The sequence below is a fragment of the Vanellus vanellus genome (genome assembly GCF_965231255.1).
Source record: "Vanellus vanellus genome assembly, chromosome: 2".
NCBI lineage: Eukaryota > Metazoa > Chordata > Aves > Charadriiformes > Charadriidae > Vanellus > Vanellus vanellus.
In genome coordinates this window covers 80,464,823-80,479,218 of record NC_138906.1, presented here as the reverse complement: position 1 = coordinate 80,479,218, position 14,396 = coordinate 80,464,823, and the positions used below count along the sequence as shown (strand labels likewise).

Here is a 14,396-nt window from a genome sequence, read left to right as displayed (position 1 = left end):
ACATATTCATCTTTTTGACAGAAAGCCATTATTGAGATTTTTAAAGAAGAGATTTGTGCATCTTGAAAAGTTTGTATGAGAATAGGTTCTTCCCAACTGCCTGTAAGCTGCTTCTGACTAATTTCTCATTAACTTTCAACTTCATCCTCCTGGAGTATATTTAAGAGGTAAAAGTGGAGACTAAGTTTTTTGAGGTGTATGGTTTAGACACATTTCAATTGGAAAAAAGGAGTCTTCCTTTTCAATGAATTTCAATGAATAAGAGCCTATTCACTGCTCCAGAACACAGGGAATTACCACTTACGATGTTCCACCACACTTTATAAAGTGCAGGGAGCACTCATTACAGTCAACATAAAACTAGAACATTAATTGTTTTATATCGAATTTAAACTTCTTACAGATTACTGTCATTGGTTCATGTTAACAGCTGTTGTTTGGGTGTTGGTGTGTCTCCCCCACCTCCAATGACTTATCTCCATTTTCGGAGCTCGCATTCAGATTTTTTTTGCACATGTTCTGCTTCTCATTTTTTGATCACAACACATTTGAGATTACTTCCAAAATTTCTGCTACAATGTCCCTTAGAAGCTACAGAAGTTTATTGTTTGATCCTCAATTAAAACAGCATTACATGTGCACAAGAGCAGTTGAGGAGCTGAGAATTCTATTAAGTAAACTGAACGCAACATGACACTGCAGAGAATAATTACAGGGGATGAAACCAGGAACAGCATATAAGATATATGAGAGGAAAAAAAAGGTAAGTTGGGAAACAGGAATGTACAGATATCCAATATTTACAGTTGTATCTGATGTAAATAAATACAGTTTAAAAAATGTTGCAATAAAAATTCTCAAAAATTGTCCATGTACAAAGTCTGTTAACAGAGCTTTAAGAATACATGAGCTTTCTTGATGCGGGTTTTAAAATAGTAAAATGAATTCAAATGTCAGGCAGTGCAATACCGTATTTGTAAACAAAACCCTGATTTGAAACGTTTCAAGCGATTCATGCTTATCTAAATCATTAAAGAAAGCTTTGAAGGAAAAAGATTGTGTTCACTCCCTACCCTATGCCTCGCTGGACAACTGCGCAAAAAGATGACATATTAGAAATCATGCTGTTTCTGTTGAAATCTCAGGATTGGACATGCTTCTTTAAATTACTGCATGAATGTGAACTGAGAAGATAAAAGAGCACTTGAAAACTATCAGCACTACACAGTGGATGGATATGTGTGTGCACATATGTGTGTGTACAGCTTAATACATAACATCAATAAGTCCCAGACTGTTTTTTAAAAAACAGGCTAACAAAATCAAGTACGAATAAGAGAATACCAAGTTATCTACGAATACAGACTTAATCCACTTTTTACATCGTATTCCCGCCCACCAGTATCACGTAGAAATGTAAAAGATCTGTCATTCACAGAATTAGATGAAATACAATTCAGAGGCATCTCACTATTTCCCATGAGACAATACAGCTTTTCACCAAAAGCCTTTCTAACATATTTCTCTTCCATAGTTCACAGTGAATCTGAAAATGACTGCGTAGGTTAGGGAGCAGACCAAATGATTTTTTTCCCCCACTTTCTCTACCACCTGCTGCCATGTTCTCCCTACACATTCTATCAGGAAACCCTTTTATAAACAACTGGTTTGTTTCTTTTTCTTCACTAAATTTCTACTAACAGCTTCATTACCTGTTTAAGGTAAATATAGACACACCTTCAAGGTAAGCATCCTAAAAACTTATCCTTCTGCCTGCAAAAATTACTCTTCCTAAAAAATAAAAACACTAAATAAAAAACGCTAAGTCCTACTTCATCTTTAAAATCTATTTTCAAACTGAAGAGAGTTCCCGTATCCCAAATCTTGTATACAAAACATGGTAAAGAGACTGATATTCAAAGCAGGCTGACCCCTCAAGAAGCTGCCCATGCACTAATAGTATCCTATCTATGGGTGTCAAATACAGAGACATGGAAAACTGTACCTTAGCCAACATGGCCAGGTGTTGGTTCTGTACGATGGCAGTGCGGTATGTAGCTAATCCTCCTTCCTCCAGAGTGGGAAACAGGTAGTACAAGTGGACACTGGCAAAACAAAAATCAAATCAGATGCTGCCAGCATTTGGTTAAAGATGAACCACATGTGCCTCTAGGGAACAGTGCCTTTCCCTCAGATCCTAGCTGGTAACACAGATCCCTTCCCAAGGTGGCAAAAGTAAAGTCGTGAAGTAAAGAAACATACATTAAAAAAGTGCTCAGCAATATTTGACTAGATAGCATTGGAAGCAAGGGAGGAAGAGGGCTGTTTCTCTACTGGGCAGCGCCTAATTTCTAAATCCCCGCAACGACATGCATTTCCCTCATCTGAAGGTTTCTATCTATCAGCAGCAGTGGGTCCAGCAAGGTTGACACCTAGGAGGTGCTGAGGAATAAAGCACAAGGGAACTGTCAGCCTTAAGAAATGCGGTGCTGCAGGTACGCAGTGCTTTAAGATGATACTGCTGATTCAGGCTGGACCACCACTCAGGATATTTGTTTTACAAGTTTCTTACAGTACTTTAACAGATGTTAATGGAGCCAAAGAACAGAACTCCACAGTTTGTATTTATCAAATGTGCAAATTCATTAATACCACAGAAGAAAAAAGAGTAAAAGTCTGAGTCTTTCAACTGCCTTTAATGATATTTGTCATCATGCAAGTAAGATACTTCATAAAACAGAAACAAACAAAAAAAATATTCAGTGATCCAACCAAGATCGGAGTAAGGGACAAAAGATTCTGAGTATCTTTATATATGACTATCTAACCCACGTCATAAAGAAGTTAATACAGAGAGGGTTTGCAACATCGCACAAATAAGGCCACGGATTGCACTAATTATTAAAATATTTTATTAACCCTGTACACAGGGAGAAAAGTGCAGATGGATGCAAGATTGTTTAAGGGCAAAAATTGCTATAAAACTTAGAGGCAATCAATCACGGGTCATAATTCTCAAAAGCAGAGACTTGAAGTCAAGAGAGTTAGAAAAAAATTCAGACTTAAATAGGTGCTTACATGCTCTATTGAACAGAAATGTAGCTCAGTTTTTTTCTGAATTGAGACAAAAGTGAGCTCAGAAAGTCAACTGATGGTTGATGAACAATGACAATGAAAAATACAAGACATTTTAATCAGCAAGTCTTCCATCTTATCAGCCTGTACTGTTGTATGAGAGAAAAGGCCATGGGTTTTAAGGGCAGTAGAGACCTTTATAGACTAATCGCTTTGAATACTGAGTAGCTAATGGCTAGTAGAGGCTAGTAGAGAATGGAGATGTAAGGGCAGTTTTGTTACTCACCTAACAAACTTGCTTAAAGAGAAGCTTTACAGTAAACAAGACTACTCCCCTATTAAAATCAGTAAAACAAAGCGCTGAAAATGGATTATATTTGTGCAAACTGCCTGACTCTAGTATTCAGGTACGAGAGGCCAACGGAGGTAACTGATAATATCCTTGCATTGCTCACTGATATCAGAATACTCAAAGCAGACCAAAAAATTGCAGCAATTTTTGATGACCCACATTTTTATTTTGTTATTACTTCTAAATAAATTAATTTGTGCTCAACTATTTTATTTACATACAGACAGCTACAGCCCTAATAACTGGAAATATAAGAACTGTAACATATTCAATATTACCAATACATGTTTTTCATTTGCAACTAGAGAAAAAGAACCCATGGAAACAAAATGGCATGTTAAGAAGAGTATCTTTCCTTTAAAAAAAAGGGTACAAAGTTCAACTTGCCTGTAGCTGAATAATCTCTAACCCAAATCACCTTAAAATTGCACTCCATGAAACAGAAACTCTAGCTTTTCATTTTGTAATCGTCCTTGTTGTGTCATCAGCACTGAAGGAATTTTCAAGAGAGCTGTGCGCAGATGTGCAGCTCTAAATATCAGGCAGGACTGCAAACACACACAGTCATAAAATAGACGCTGCGAAGCTTAATAAGCCCAATGGTACGACAATAACACGCAAAGGTGAGAACTGTTGAAGAATTCCCCATTTACCTCGTTAAGAACTCCACCACAGCATCTCCCAGAAATTCTAAACGCTCGTTGTGGTTAATCCTGAAAAAGGCATTTTAAGGTTTGCTATCAGCTAAGTAACACATGCTGGTTATTTACACAATACAATTAAAATAGAACAAATCGGTGTTGATTGCTAATCAGCCATGATAGACATTCTTGCAGCCTCCCCCACCCTCTCTGGGTTACAATCCTTTCCAAACCAGAACAACAACTACATGAATCTTGAAACTCAGGACCTCCCTCCGCCACCTTGGCAATTTTCGTACATTTCATTCTGAGCCACTCTCAGAGCTTAATAAATGGAGAAAGGAGACTTGTTGACTGGCACTGTGCAACGGCCTACTGAGGCTGGGGTTTTTTGTCCGTCAGAGGGCACCGGGTGATTGAAACAAACTGCCCGTCTTCTGTCTTGTGCATGCAACTAGGGAAGTGTAGGTAATTAACATCAACACCCACAGGGTGTGACGACTCTACAACAGCTTCGGTAGTATGACGGAGCTGCAGGGGAGTAAGCAATTTTTCATAGCACCTTTAAATGCCCTGTTTTCTGTAACCTCCTTTGAGCTCAAAAGAAAAAAATGGCTGTACAAGAAGAGGCATTCAAAGATGCCATTAAGTTAGTGGAACCTTATATTCCCTGTCTTTTCCTTTTCTTCTGTCACCGCTCCTGATTTTCCTTTGGTTTGCAGGAAGTTTTGTTTCCTCCAATATCAGTTTTTATTGTAATGTGCGCTCCCCTGACAATTATATAGTTCTTCTAATTTCCGAAATAGCAGGCCTTTGTTATGGATGGAAAGAATCTCAGTACCTCTGCTGTGTAAAACAATAAAGAGTGAGCAAGACTACAGCTCTCCTCTGTTTACCAACACAGTGGAAAACACGGGCCGCTCAGAAGTGGGATTTTATATTTGTGTGTTATTTTGTGAGAATTAATACAATTTAGCCTTATCTCATGTTATCTTAAGAAGGCTGAAATAAGCTTGAGGCTGACTGTCAAAGAAAAGGACGCGATCTAGCTGAAACAGCATTTGAGGAACACTGCAACAGTAATTTATTCAGAATTCAACTTCTCCCATTCACTTCACATACAACTGTTTCTTGCATTAGCCCTATGAACTTTGTTAATTTACTTTGGCTAAATACTGTGCCTGTTGCTATAAACCGCATCTTAAACATTATTTATTTGCACAGAATTCTTAGTGGTCATTTACAGACTATTACACTACAACACTAATAGTTCAGCTTTTTGTCCTCAGCTGTTTTTGCATATGTCTTTAAATTGGACCAGTAAATCAGCAAAGCTCACGTTCAGTATCACGCATGTTAACAAGGTGCCATCCTACGACTCCTGTGAGGAAATGTGATGGAGAATCCAATTTATAGCAATGATAACAATAACAAAAAATCTTATTTTTCATTCTCCAGAAGCAAAAAGGTAGCGTTTTAGTCCTCCTCGTTGCAAGGATAAACAAAAATGTTAGAATTATCCGTTAATGCCTTCCGCAGGAGTTTTCTGTAGGCATGACCAAACATTTACTATGTCACTGCTAATGGAGGTTCAGCACATCTGCACAATGTAATAGTCAATTCAAAAAGACTTTTCATTTCAACTATTTGCCAAAGCTGCTGCTGAGGGTAAGTTGGCTGTTTCTATTAAACATCTCCCCCTGCAACAGCTTCCCTACTTGCAAACAATTATTTTTATTACCTGGAAGGAGCTGGATCATCCTGTCCCAAACGGGACATAATATTTATCAGGGTGTTTATCCCTAGAAATACAAAAAATGCAGTGTTAAATAAACAACAACTAATTCAATTTGAAAAGGATTAGAAAACAGTTACTCAAAATGTTACTTTTTAATTGCTATACACAAGATCATCCTGTTATTTACAGGGTATACTTACAGCAACTATAATCCTTACAGATGGTCTCTGCGTAACTGACTGCAGTCCCATTACAATACTACTGTATTTTAGTGTTCAGACAGCCAAAAAAAATACCACCTTTGCATGAAAAAAACATTCCAAACATTACATAAACAATAAAAAAATTACTTCCTTACTGTTGAATATACTTTAAAGGGGTAAGGAATATTCTGCAGCCAAGAGTCCACATTTTCACATTAATAAGACATTTTTACAAAATACTGTCCAGTTTGCTCACCATGTTGAGCAGCAAATTAAGAAAACGATACTTGCCAAAAATCAAAGAAAATACATCCTCTCATTTATTATCCTTGCTTTCTCAGCTCTTTACCTGTTGACTAATTTTCAAAATCAAGTCTTTTAGAAAGATCTCACTGATGTCTGTGTATAACCATTGAAATTTTCCAGTGAAGGGATCTCTCAGAAGAACAATGGCCAACGAAATAATAATGGATGAAATGTTTTTTTTACCGATTAAGTGTGAGGTGAGAGAAAAATTGTAGTGGTGTAACAGCATACCTTTTTTTCTCATGTGCATATGGTGAACTTTTCTATCTCCATACTTTGGCTGTCGAATCCCACAGTTGGATAAGGAATTTCTGGCGTGATCCGGGTTCATTCCAAAGTTTAAGTGATGGCTTGGATGAGTCATGGCAAGCTATAATGTAGCACATACAGGAAAAAAAAGTCTTAGTTGTATATTTGCAAATGTAAGAAAAAAAAAAGATATCTTAGACTGGTAGCTAATAATTGTTATTTTTTAGTTTGAAGAAAGGCTACAAAGTGATGTCGTCAATTAGTAGCTTGGTTCCAGCAATTTAAATGTAGGATGTACTATTTCAGATGTCAGAAAGAAGCAACATTTATGCTCAATCATCAGTTTAACTAATTAACTTTCAACAGTTTTTCTTTCTTTAAAGAAAAATTAGTTTAGAAGAGAAAAAGCATGAACTGTCAATTTGCCCTAAGAGTTTTGCTTACCAGCTTTGCTGACCCGATTTCAATACATTTGCTTAAACATATTCACTCTCCCACTGCAGCATAAGTATTCATATGAAAAATATGAACAACTAGAAGAGCTTCTCAGCCATTCACATATTTGATTTATGTTATTTAAATATCTATAAAACTTTCCTACCAAAAAGCCCCAAACAATAAAACCCAAGTATGTTATCTCTGGTACGGTTACAGAAGAGCCCTTTCTCTCACAACTACTCAGGGCCACTCCAGCTGGAAATGAACAGCAATGGCAGGACTGGTCTTCTGTTTTACATTTGTACCAATCAGCGTTATCAAAAGCCTATTCTCTGCTGCCGACACCATGACTACAGAAGTGGCAGCAGAAAAATATAACTGCAGCTAGCTTTTATGACTTCATCCTGCAAACTCACGCATTTTCTTATTCTTTATACATACACACCTGAAATATATGGCACGTATAAGTGTATGTGAACACACACCTTATCTATAAGACAAGGGATACATCGGCAAAATCAAGCTGCAGAAAGTTACTTCTCTAACACTTGCAGGCCCGGTGCTGCCGGCTGTGAGCTAAGACATTACAGTAGTTCATTGAAACATCGGCTGTGGCTTTCCAAATACAAGACTCAGAGAAGTTTATTTTAGTTATTTTAGAGAGTACAATTATACTTAATCAACAATAAGGACTTTCTCCAAGTCCTTTTTAATTCCTCACTAATATTAAGTTTGTCATAATTGCTCACTCTCAGCTTCTGCTCCATCTGAACTTGATGGTACATTACAACTTCTCTGAATAGTTACATGAGCATAATCTTTCTTGCCCAGTCCATGCTTGAAAAAGAATACATCATGATGAAACAGGTAAAAATCAACGTGAAATTATACATCTAAAATTGCCTATGCCTAAGTGATTGGTGCTATATACATTTTTAAAAGCTCCTTCTCTTCTGGAACAAGTTTGTACGTTTTAAACAAACATGCAAAGGGATCGGCATTGAAAAGTACTTTTGTTATAACTAAACATTAATTTGAAGATTTCCATCACGGCTTTAATATGAAAGATAAAAATACAAAGGCAGCCTGTGAACAGCCAAATCCTATAAGATGCTCAATGTTTACTGTAATTTTCAGTAGGACCAGCCCTGGAAACCAACTTCTAGAAAATTAAGAAGCTATGAGAAAAGATTTCTCTGTAAGCCTATCCTTAAAGTAGTTTGGGAGCACAGTCTGCACACGTATACAGAAACTAAATTTTTTGAACTTAGAGAAAATTCATCTTTCTCAGTTCCAGTCAGTGGAGAGAGGGGCTGCTTACTTCAGGGGGAGATCCTGAACAGAAGTCTCAAATTCCCTTTAATAACTTCAGAAGAAACATAAGGAGAAAGGGGGCACCATACCAAAAGTCAGACTTCTGGAGCTGATCAAGTCCAAATATGCACTTACATAAATGACTGCTCATGCAATACACATGTATTTAAAACAAATAAGAAATTCTCCTCTCCAGTTCCTGCCCTTGTTTTTAAATTCAGAAGTTTCATCATGTACTCATAGAAATCAAGAGCTGAACAGAAGCCTGGAAATTCCTTTGTACTAGCTATAAATGCAAAATAAAAAGACAACACTGAAGTTGTTTTTGTGTTTTTTTTGAACAACAGGCTCCAAAAGGAAGAATCAAGGCATGTACGCTCATCTGCAGAATAACATCATGTACTTCACGAATAACTAAAAAAAGCACTCGTAAGGAAATAATGAGTAATGTACCTGACAGTCTTTTCAGTAAGCATATTTTCGTCTTTCTACACATTACAAGCAAATCCAGACCCACCACTGGAGCAAAGGTAGGTGTATGCCTACATGCACAATAGGTGTCTCTGTTTAGAAATCTCTTGGGATAACTGAAACTTTTGAAAGATCAGCAGTGCAAGTGATCAAGCACTTCCAAGCTGTGGCAATGCAGTGCATTTCTCAAGTTTGTAGAGCAGGCAGGATTATGGATAAACTCAATATTAGGAAGACAAACCAGCAAGTAGTTTATTTTTTGCCCATCTTACCTGCAGCAAGCACCTATCTCGAAAAGTGTAGCCTATCAGTTTGTCCAAATGCATCAGGCACTGATGGTAGCGGACGTGGTGGGTGAGCACAGGAAGCATCATTGCGTGCTAAAAAACAATTGCAATAAGGAAAAGCATTCAGCTTCAGTGTACAGAGTACTCAGTTGACTAAGCTACAAATACAAACACCTTCCATTTGTCACAACGCTGAGTTTTACTGGTTTGGTTTAAATGAGGCAAAAATTAAATAAATAATGGTTTCCCAACGCTCACCAGCAGAGCACTTAAATCAGATTTGTCCATCTGCATAATCACAGTGGGGACACAGCCTTACCCAGAATAAATAAATAAATACATAAAATCAGTCTTCTACTGAAGTATTTTGAACAAGGTAAAAAAAAAGTCAGTAACATCAAGTTTCAATAAGCTACAACTGAATACGATGCTATATGTTTGTACCTTGTCCTTTAACACCCTGCAGTTTTAGGTTGGTACCAAACACGAAGAAAGACCATTTCCCTCTGCCTCATAACATTAGGGAAGAAGCACTTTATACCACATTAACCAGCTTTCACCAAACAACAGTAGCTACTTGATTTTCAAGCACAGTTATTAGTGCTTTGCTTCATTTCCTTCTGAGGAAGAATTAAAAGCTTTTTGAAATGCCGTAATCTGGCATTTCCTGGCTTAATGTGCTAAAGAAATATCAGCAAGGTTGCTGTTTGATCCTCTAGGAAACACACGATGTTTTCCTGTTGGGGAAAACTTAAAAAAAAATAATTAACTAACTGTATGTTGCGACAACAAAAGTCTCCCTGTTTCAGTGTTTTAAAGCAGGAATTCTACACTAGTATTACTGACTTTGGATGGATCTGGCTTGAAATAAGGAAGTAGTACAGTTTATCAGTATGGTAGTACAGCAAGTATGATGATATCAACATCAAAAATCTTGCCTAAGAGTGAAAAGTAAGAGAGCTACAGGAAAAATGTCTATTTAAAGAATTGAATGCATATGACCATTTTGGTGACACTGATACCAAATTTCACTTCTTTTAATCATTCCTGTTACTGACATGACATGAATATACTCAAAAGAATGATGTTTTTTAAGGGAATCAAATTCTGAGGGCTATCTCTATTTCAGAAAGAGGAATGTGTATGATTACAGAAGATGAGTGTATAGTGTGGAAAGATGCAAGAAAAAAACAAGTATACAAAGCAGATGATGTATAATTTACGGAATAAATGATGTTACAGATTACTGCATGTCATTAAAGAAAGAACAGCAGAAAATACAAACTGGTGAATGTTACAAGATCAAGAAGTTATGATTCTATGAAGTTAAGAATAACCAATGGCAATACTTTCTTTAAGTTAAAGACTGAAATTCTTGAAAGCTGAATGCAGAGCTGGAACGTAATGAGGGAAGTAATTCGTTAACAGCAAGAAAAAGACTCTCTGGATCTATGAATTGCAGAAAAATACAAAACCACTCCAAGCACACTAAGTAAGTATAAGTTAAATTTTATTTTGTTCGCACATCACTCATTTAGAATTTTCTTAGGGTAATTTACAAGCTAGGGGAACACTTCTCTTAGCTCCACATAAACTGTACAGCTGTGCTTCCTATGTCTTCCTTCATGGAAGGAATTAATTACAAAAAAAAAAAACAAACCAAACTTGCTTCATGGGCCAACTCTGCTTCCCTGCCTCATGTTCCACTGCACAGGCCACTAGGCAGAAAGAGTCCCTCCAGCAAGACTTAGTATTCTTTATACTTAGGAACCAATACATGTGGCCCAAAGTTTGAGGACTAATATATAAACTTTTAGATTTTTATCAGCTGTGGTGCAGTGAACAAGAAATTGACGTCTCCCTGGGAGTACACAAAAATTCTTTTATTTGACTCTTGCAGTTATATTGACAAAGTGCTGCTTTCGTGGCACTAAACACTTGATTGATTCAAATTAATGTGCATCATATTGGATTATAGCTATTTGATGTTTCTGATGTTTATTTATTTTTTATATAAAATATCTGCTTTAAAAACTGCATTAGGCTAAAGAATGACTAGTGATTAAAAAAAAGTCTCCTGAAACAATCCGGCCACAGGAGTTATCCCATAACCTTGGTACTTGCATCTGGTTATAAACGTATGAGTAACTTCTTTTAAATAAAAATCAAATATATGATTTCAACTATACTGCATGTTCTTTTCCTGCTGCAGCTGATGTGGCAAGGCAGGGAGTCTCTCAGGTGCCCTCAGCTAGTGTCACCATCCCCCAGGCTGGCAGATGCTCCTGACCTGAAGCTACTAAGAAGAACCTGGTGAGCTGAAATATTTTTAAATGCATCATTTCTCTCCTCACCCGGAATGTTTAACACAGCTGCTGAGGACACACCAGCACCAATACAGGCAATGATGGGGGTGTGTGCGGTTGGTATCTTCTCAGCACAGCCCCATCCTAGTACACTGCAGAGCAAGTGCTGCCCAGCTTAGTGGTAGTTACCTACCGGAAAATTTCAAGTGAGCTGGGCAGAACACAGCCATTTTGCATTTTTGGAACATTTCACTCACACTATTTCCTCCCCTTCCAAGCAGTTAATTTCTGACACTGCAAAGACCAGTGTCATTACTGCTACACGGAACTTAGAGCAACTGTAAGCTATCAAAGTGACTTAAAAGAGTTTCAATCTTCTAAACGGCAATGCTTTTAAAAGCATTAATTTTAAATCACTGCACTTTAGCTCTGCTCACAGAGTTGATTTATGTGTATTTAGTTTTAGTCTTCTTTAATCTGGGAAAAAGCATGTAGCAACAGCAGTAATCTTTCATTTTACAGACATAGTTTGCCTACTCTTGGCCTCTCAAAGAAATCAAATCAAAGGACCTTCATACCAGAACTGGCTGATTTAGATGTAACAACTGCAGATGGGCACAAAAACATGAAATAGCTTTGCTTTTATCATTCTTTGGTGTTTTGCTGTCCTTCAACAACAAAACGAAACAGGAATATCCAAGAAGACATTAAGAGATGAATCACAGAAGATATTATGAATAACACAGAACTGTTTCAAAGCTTCTAAATTAGAAATTTACACTGTTTACTTAATCTGTAAAAATAGATACAGTTCACAGCAAAAAATTAGAAAAGGGCTGTAATTTTCCTGAGCTATGTGAGAAGATACTATTCCACTATTCTCTCTCTTTGACTTCAGAAGCAATAGTAGAATCACAAGGAAGGTTTCCAACAGAAGAAAAGCGGTTTTAGTTATTAACATTTCTCTCCCATTAGAATTTCCCCTTTGGCCTTACCAGATTTCTAAAATAACAACAGGATTTCTACCTTTACCTTTGCCTAGCAACCCCCAAAGTTTATACTTCGTACTGCTAAGTTAATATTAAATTGTGCTAAGTTAATATTAAATTGTAAGCATTTAATTCTTAAATAAGATCTCCAAAACAACAGCTAAAAAAATAATGCAAGTATACCTCTAGTATATTTATCTGGCTGTTATAACTACTTGAATTTTACTAATACAGCATTATACAAAACCTGCACTTTCTAATCATGTCACAAAGCTGGTGGATGTCAACTGCTTCAAAATAGGATTTGGCAGAGATCTGTACCATGGAGATGTTATACGTATGAAATGGAGTACCTGAAAGATATCTTCCTACTGAGCATCACCTGTTTTAACGCAAAAGTTAGTTGTGGTAGGTTTTTTTCTTTCTTTTCTTTCAAGTAAAAAGACATTTCCTCATGCTTCACTGTAAAATTGTTTTTTAAAAAAATATCTAAATAGAAAAATATATTAAAATAAAAATATCTATAACCAACCCCACTGATAGATGAAGAAGACCTTGGAGTTCCCCGCTTGACTCAACATTAGACTAACCTCCGGCCTCAAGCTGGCCATTCCTACCCCTCCTCCCTTGTGCTAATCAACCAGTGGCAAGAAAACTAAAAACTTAAAATAATGGTTTTTGTGTGCGGAGGTTGTGGACAGGACACTAGAATAGTTCCCCAAATCAACAGATCTTATTATGGCAAAGGTATTCATTTCCATTTGGTTCTTCAGCCCCGAATCACACCAAACCCTTGCAAGAGGTAAGTGGCAGCTATCAAGAAAGAAAATACATCAGAGATCCCTGCAGTTTAGTCACCTGGCAGACGTCAGAGCGTATCCCTGTTTTCCAGAATCCCTGGCTACTCAACTCGACGGTCACTTCACGTCTCATTGTGTTCTTCTGACGAATTTTCTGCAGTGCTTCCTAGACAAGGAGACAGCAGAACCCCTGTGAAGAACTTTGTACAACAAAGCAGTACCAATGCACACATAAGTGCATTCATAATACCCATTTAAGGTTAGCTTTTGGGGAGCAGTTTCTCAGACTAGTCCAAATCTTCTAACTGCCAGCTGCAGACTGTGGTGGACATGCTGGAGTAGAGCGTAGACAGAGGATTTTGGTAGACCAAGAAGACAACAGAGGTGACAAGATTTTTTACTGCAAATCACAGAGCAAACCAGTCCAACTGATGCATCCAAGGTGACATGTAAGTAAACAAGGCCCTTATAATGAAAGCACCTGCTTTACCCCTGCGTGCAAAACAGCCTCTTGATTGAAGTACTCGCCATGAGCACTCCTGGTTTGAAGCAGTTAGTAGGAGTAAAACAGACTAAGTAAAAGAAAAGCTACTTCATAATAGTTCCTCTTCAACATTTTCAGTAGTCCTAGTCTGGGAAAGGGGTCAGCATTCACTAGTCCTGGAATCGATTATGATAAAATCTACCAGTATTACTTCAATTAAAAAATTGGAAAAAAAATATCTGATTTGCCTTGGCCACTGGCTGTTTGATGTTGTGCAAATAGTTTGTCTCTAGAAACTATGAAAGAGACAGAATCATTAAAAGATTCCAACAGAATCATTAAAAGAAAATATTTTCTGTAAAAATGGAATGACAGAAAACCAGCTAAAATAAATCATCCCTGGATCAGGATCTCCTGGTTCCGATACTACAGAGCCTCTGGGGTATGCAAGTTGCCCTAACAGCATGCACTAATGGTAGACTCCCTCAGTGCTCTTCCTTCTTCAAAACATGAAACTTTTCAACTCTGCAACCCATCCTCCCTCTCCTCCTTTTCACTACAGGTTACTTGCCCAAAGCTGTCTCTTCCCAGCTTCCAGTCTGAAGCCTGTGAGTGTCTCTGGGCAGGAGCAGGCTCTGTCGTCTGTTCTGCAGAGGCTCAGAGAGTGGTTCCAAGGGGCACATCTATCCAGATGTACATTCATCAAACCTCAGACACCTCAATACTGAGGCACCTAGGGTAGG

The 14,396-nt window shown here is 37.5% G+C and overlaps 1 protein-coding gene across 1 annotated transcript in view; it reads right to left on the bottom strand.

Annotated features, from left to right (window-relative positions):
- DROSHA (drosha ribonuclease III) overlaps positions 1 to 14,396 on the bottom strand; it is a 69,270-nt gene that overhangs the window by 20,371 nt on the left and 34,503 nt on the right. The window contains exons 15-20 of the mRNA XM_082479094.1: positions 13,228 to 13,335; positions 9,060 to 9,167; positions 6,547 to 6,685; positions 5,810 to 5,870; positions 4,081 to 4,140; positions 2,006 to 2,105 (exon numbers count right to left, since the gene is read on the bottom strand). Coding sequence (XP_082335220.1) covers positions 2,006 to 2,105; positions 4,081 to 4,140; positions 5,810 to 5,870; positions 6,547 to 6,685; positions 9,060 to 9,167; positions 13,228 to 13,335 — 576 coding nt within the window. The remainder of the gene's footprint in view (positions 1 to 2,005; positions 2,106 to 4,080; positions 4,141 to 5,809; positions 5,871 to 6,546; positions 6,686 to 9,059; positions 9,168 to 13,227; positions 13,336 to 14,396) is intronic.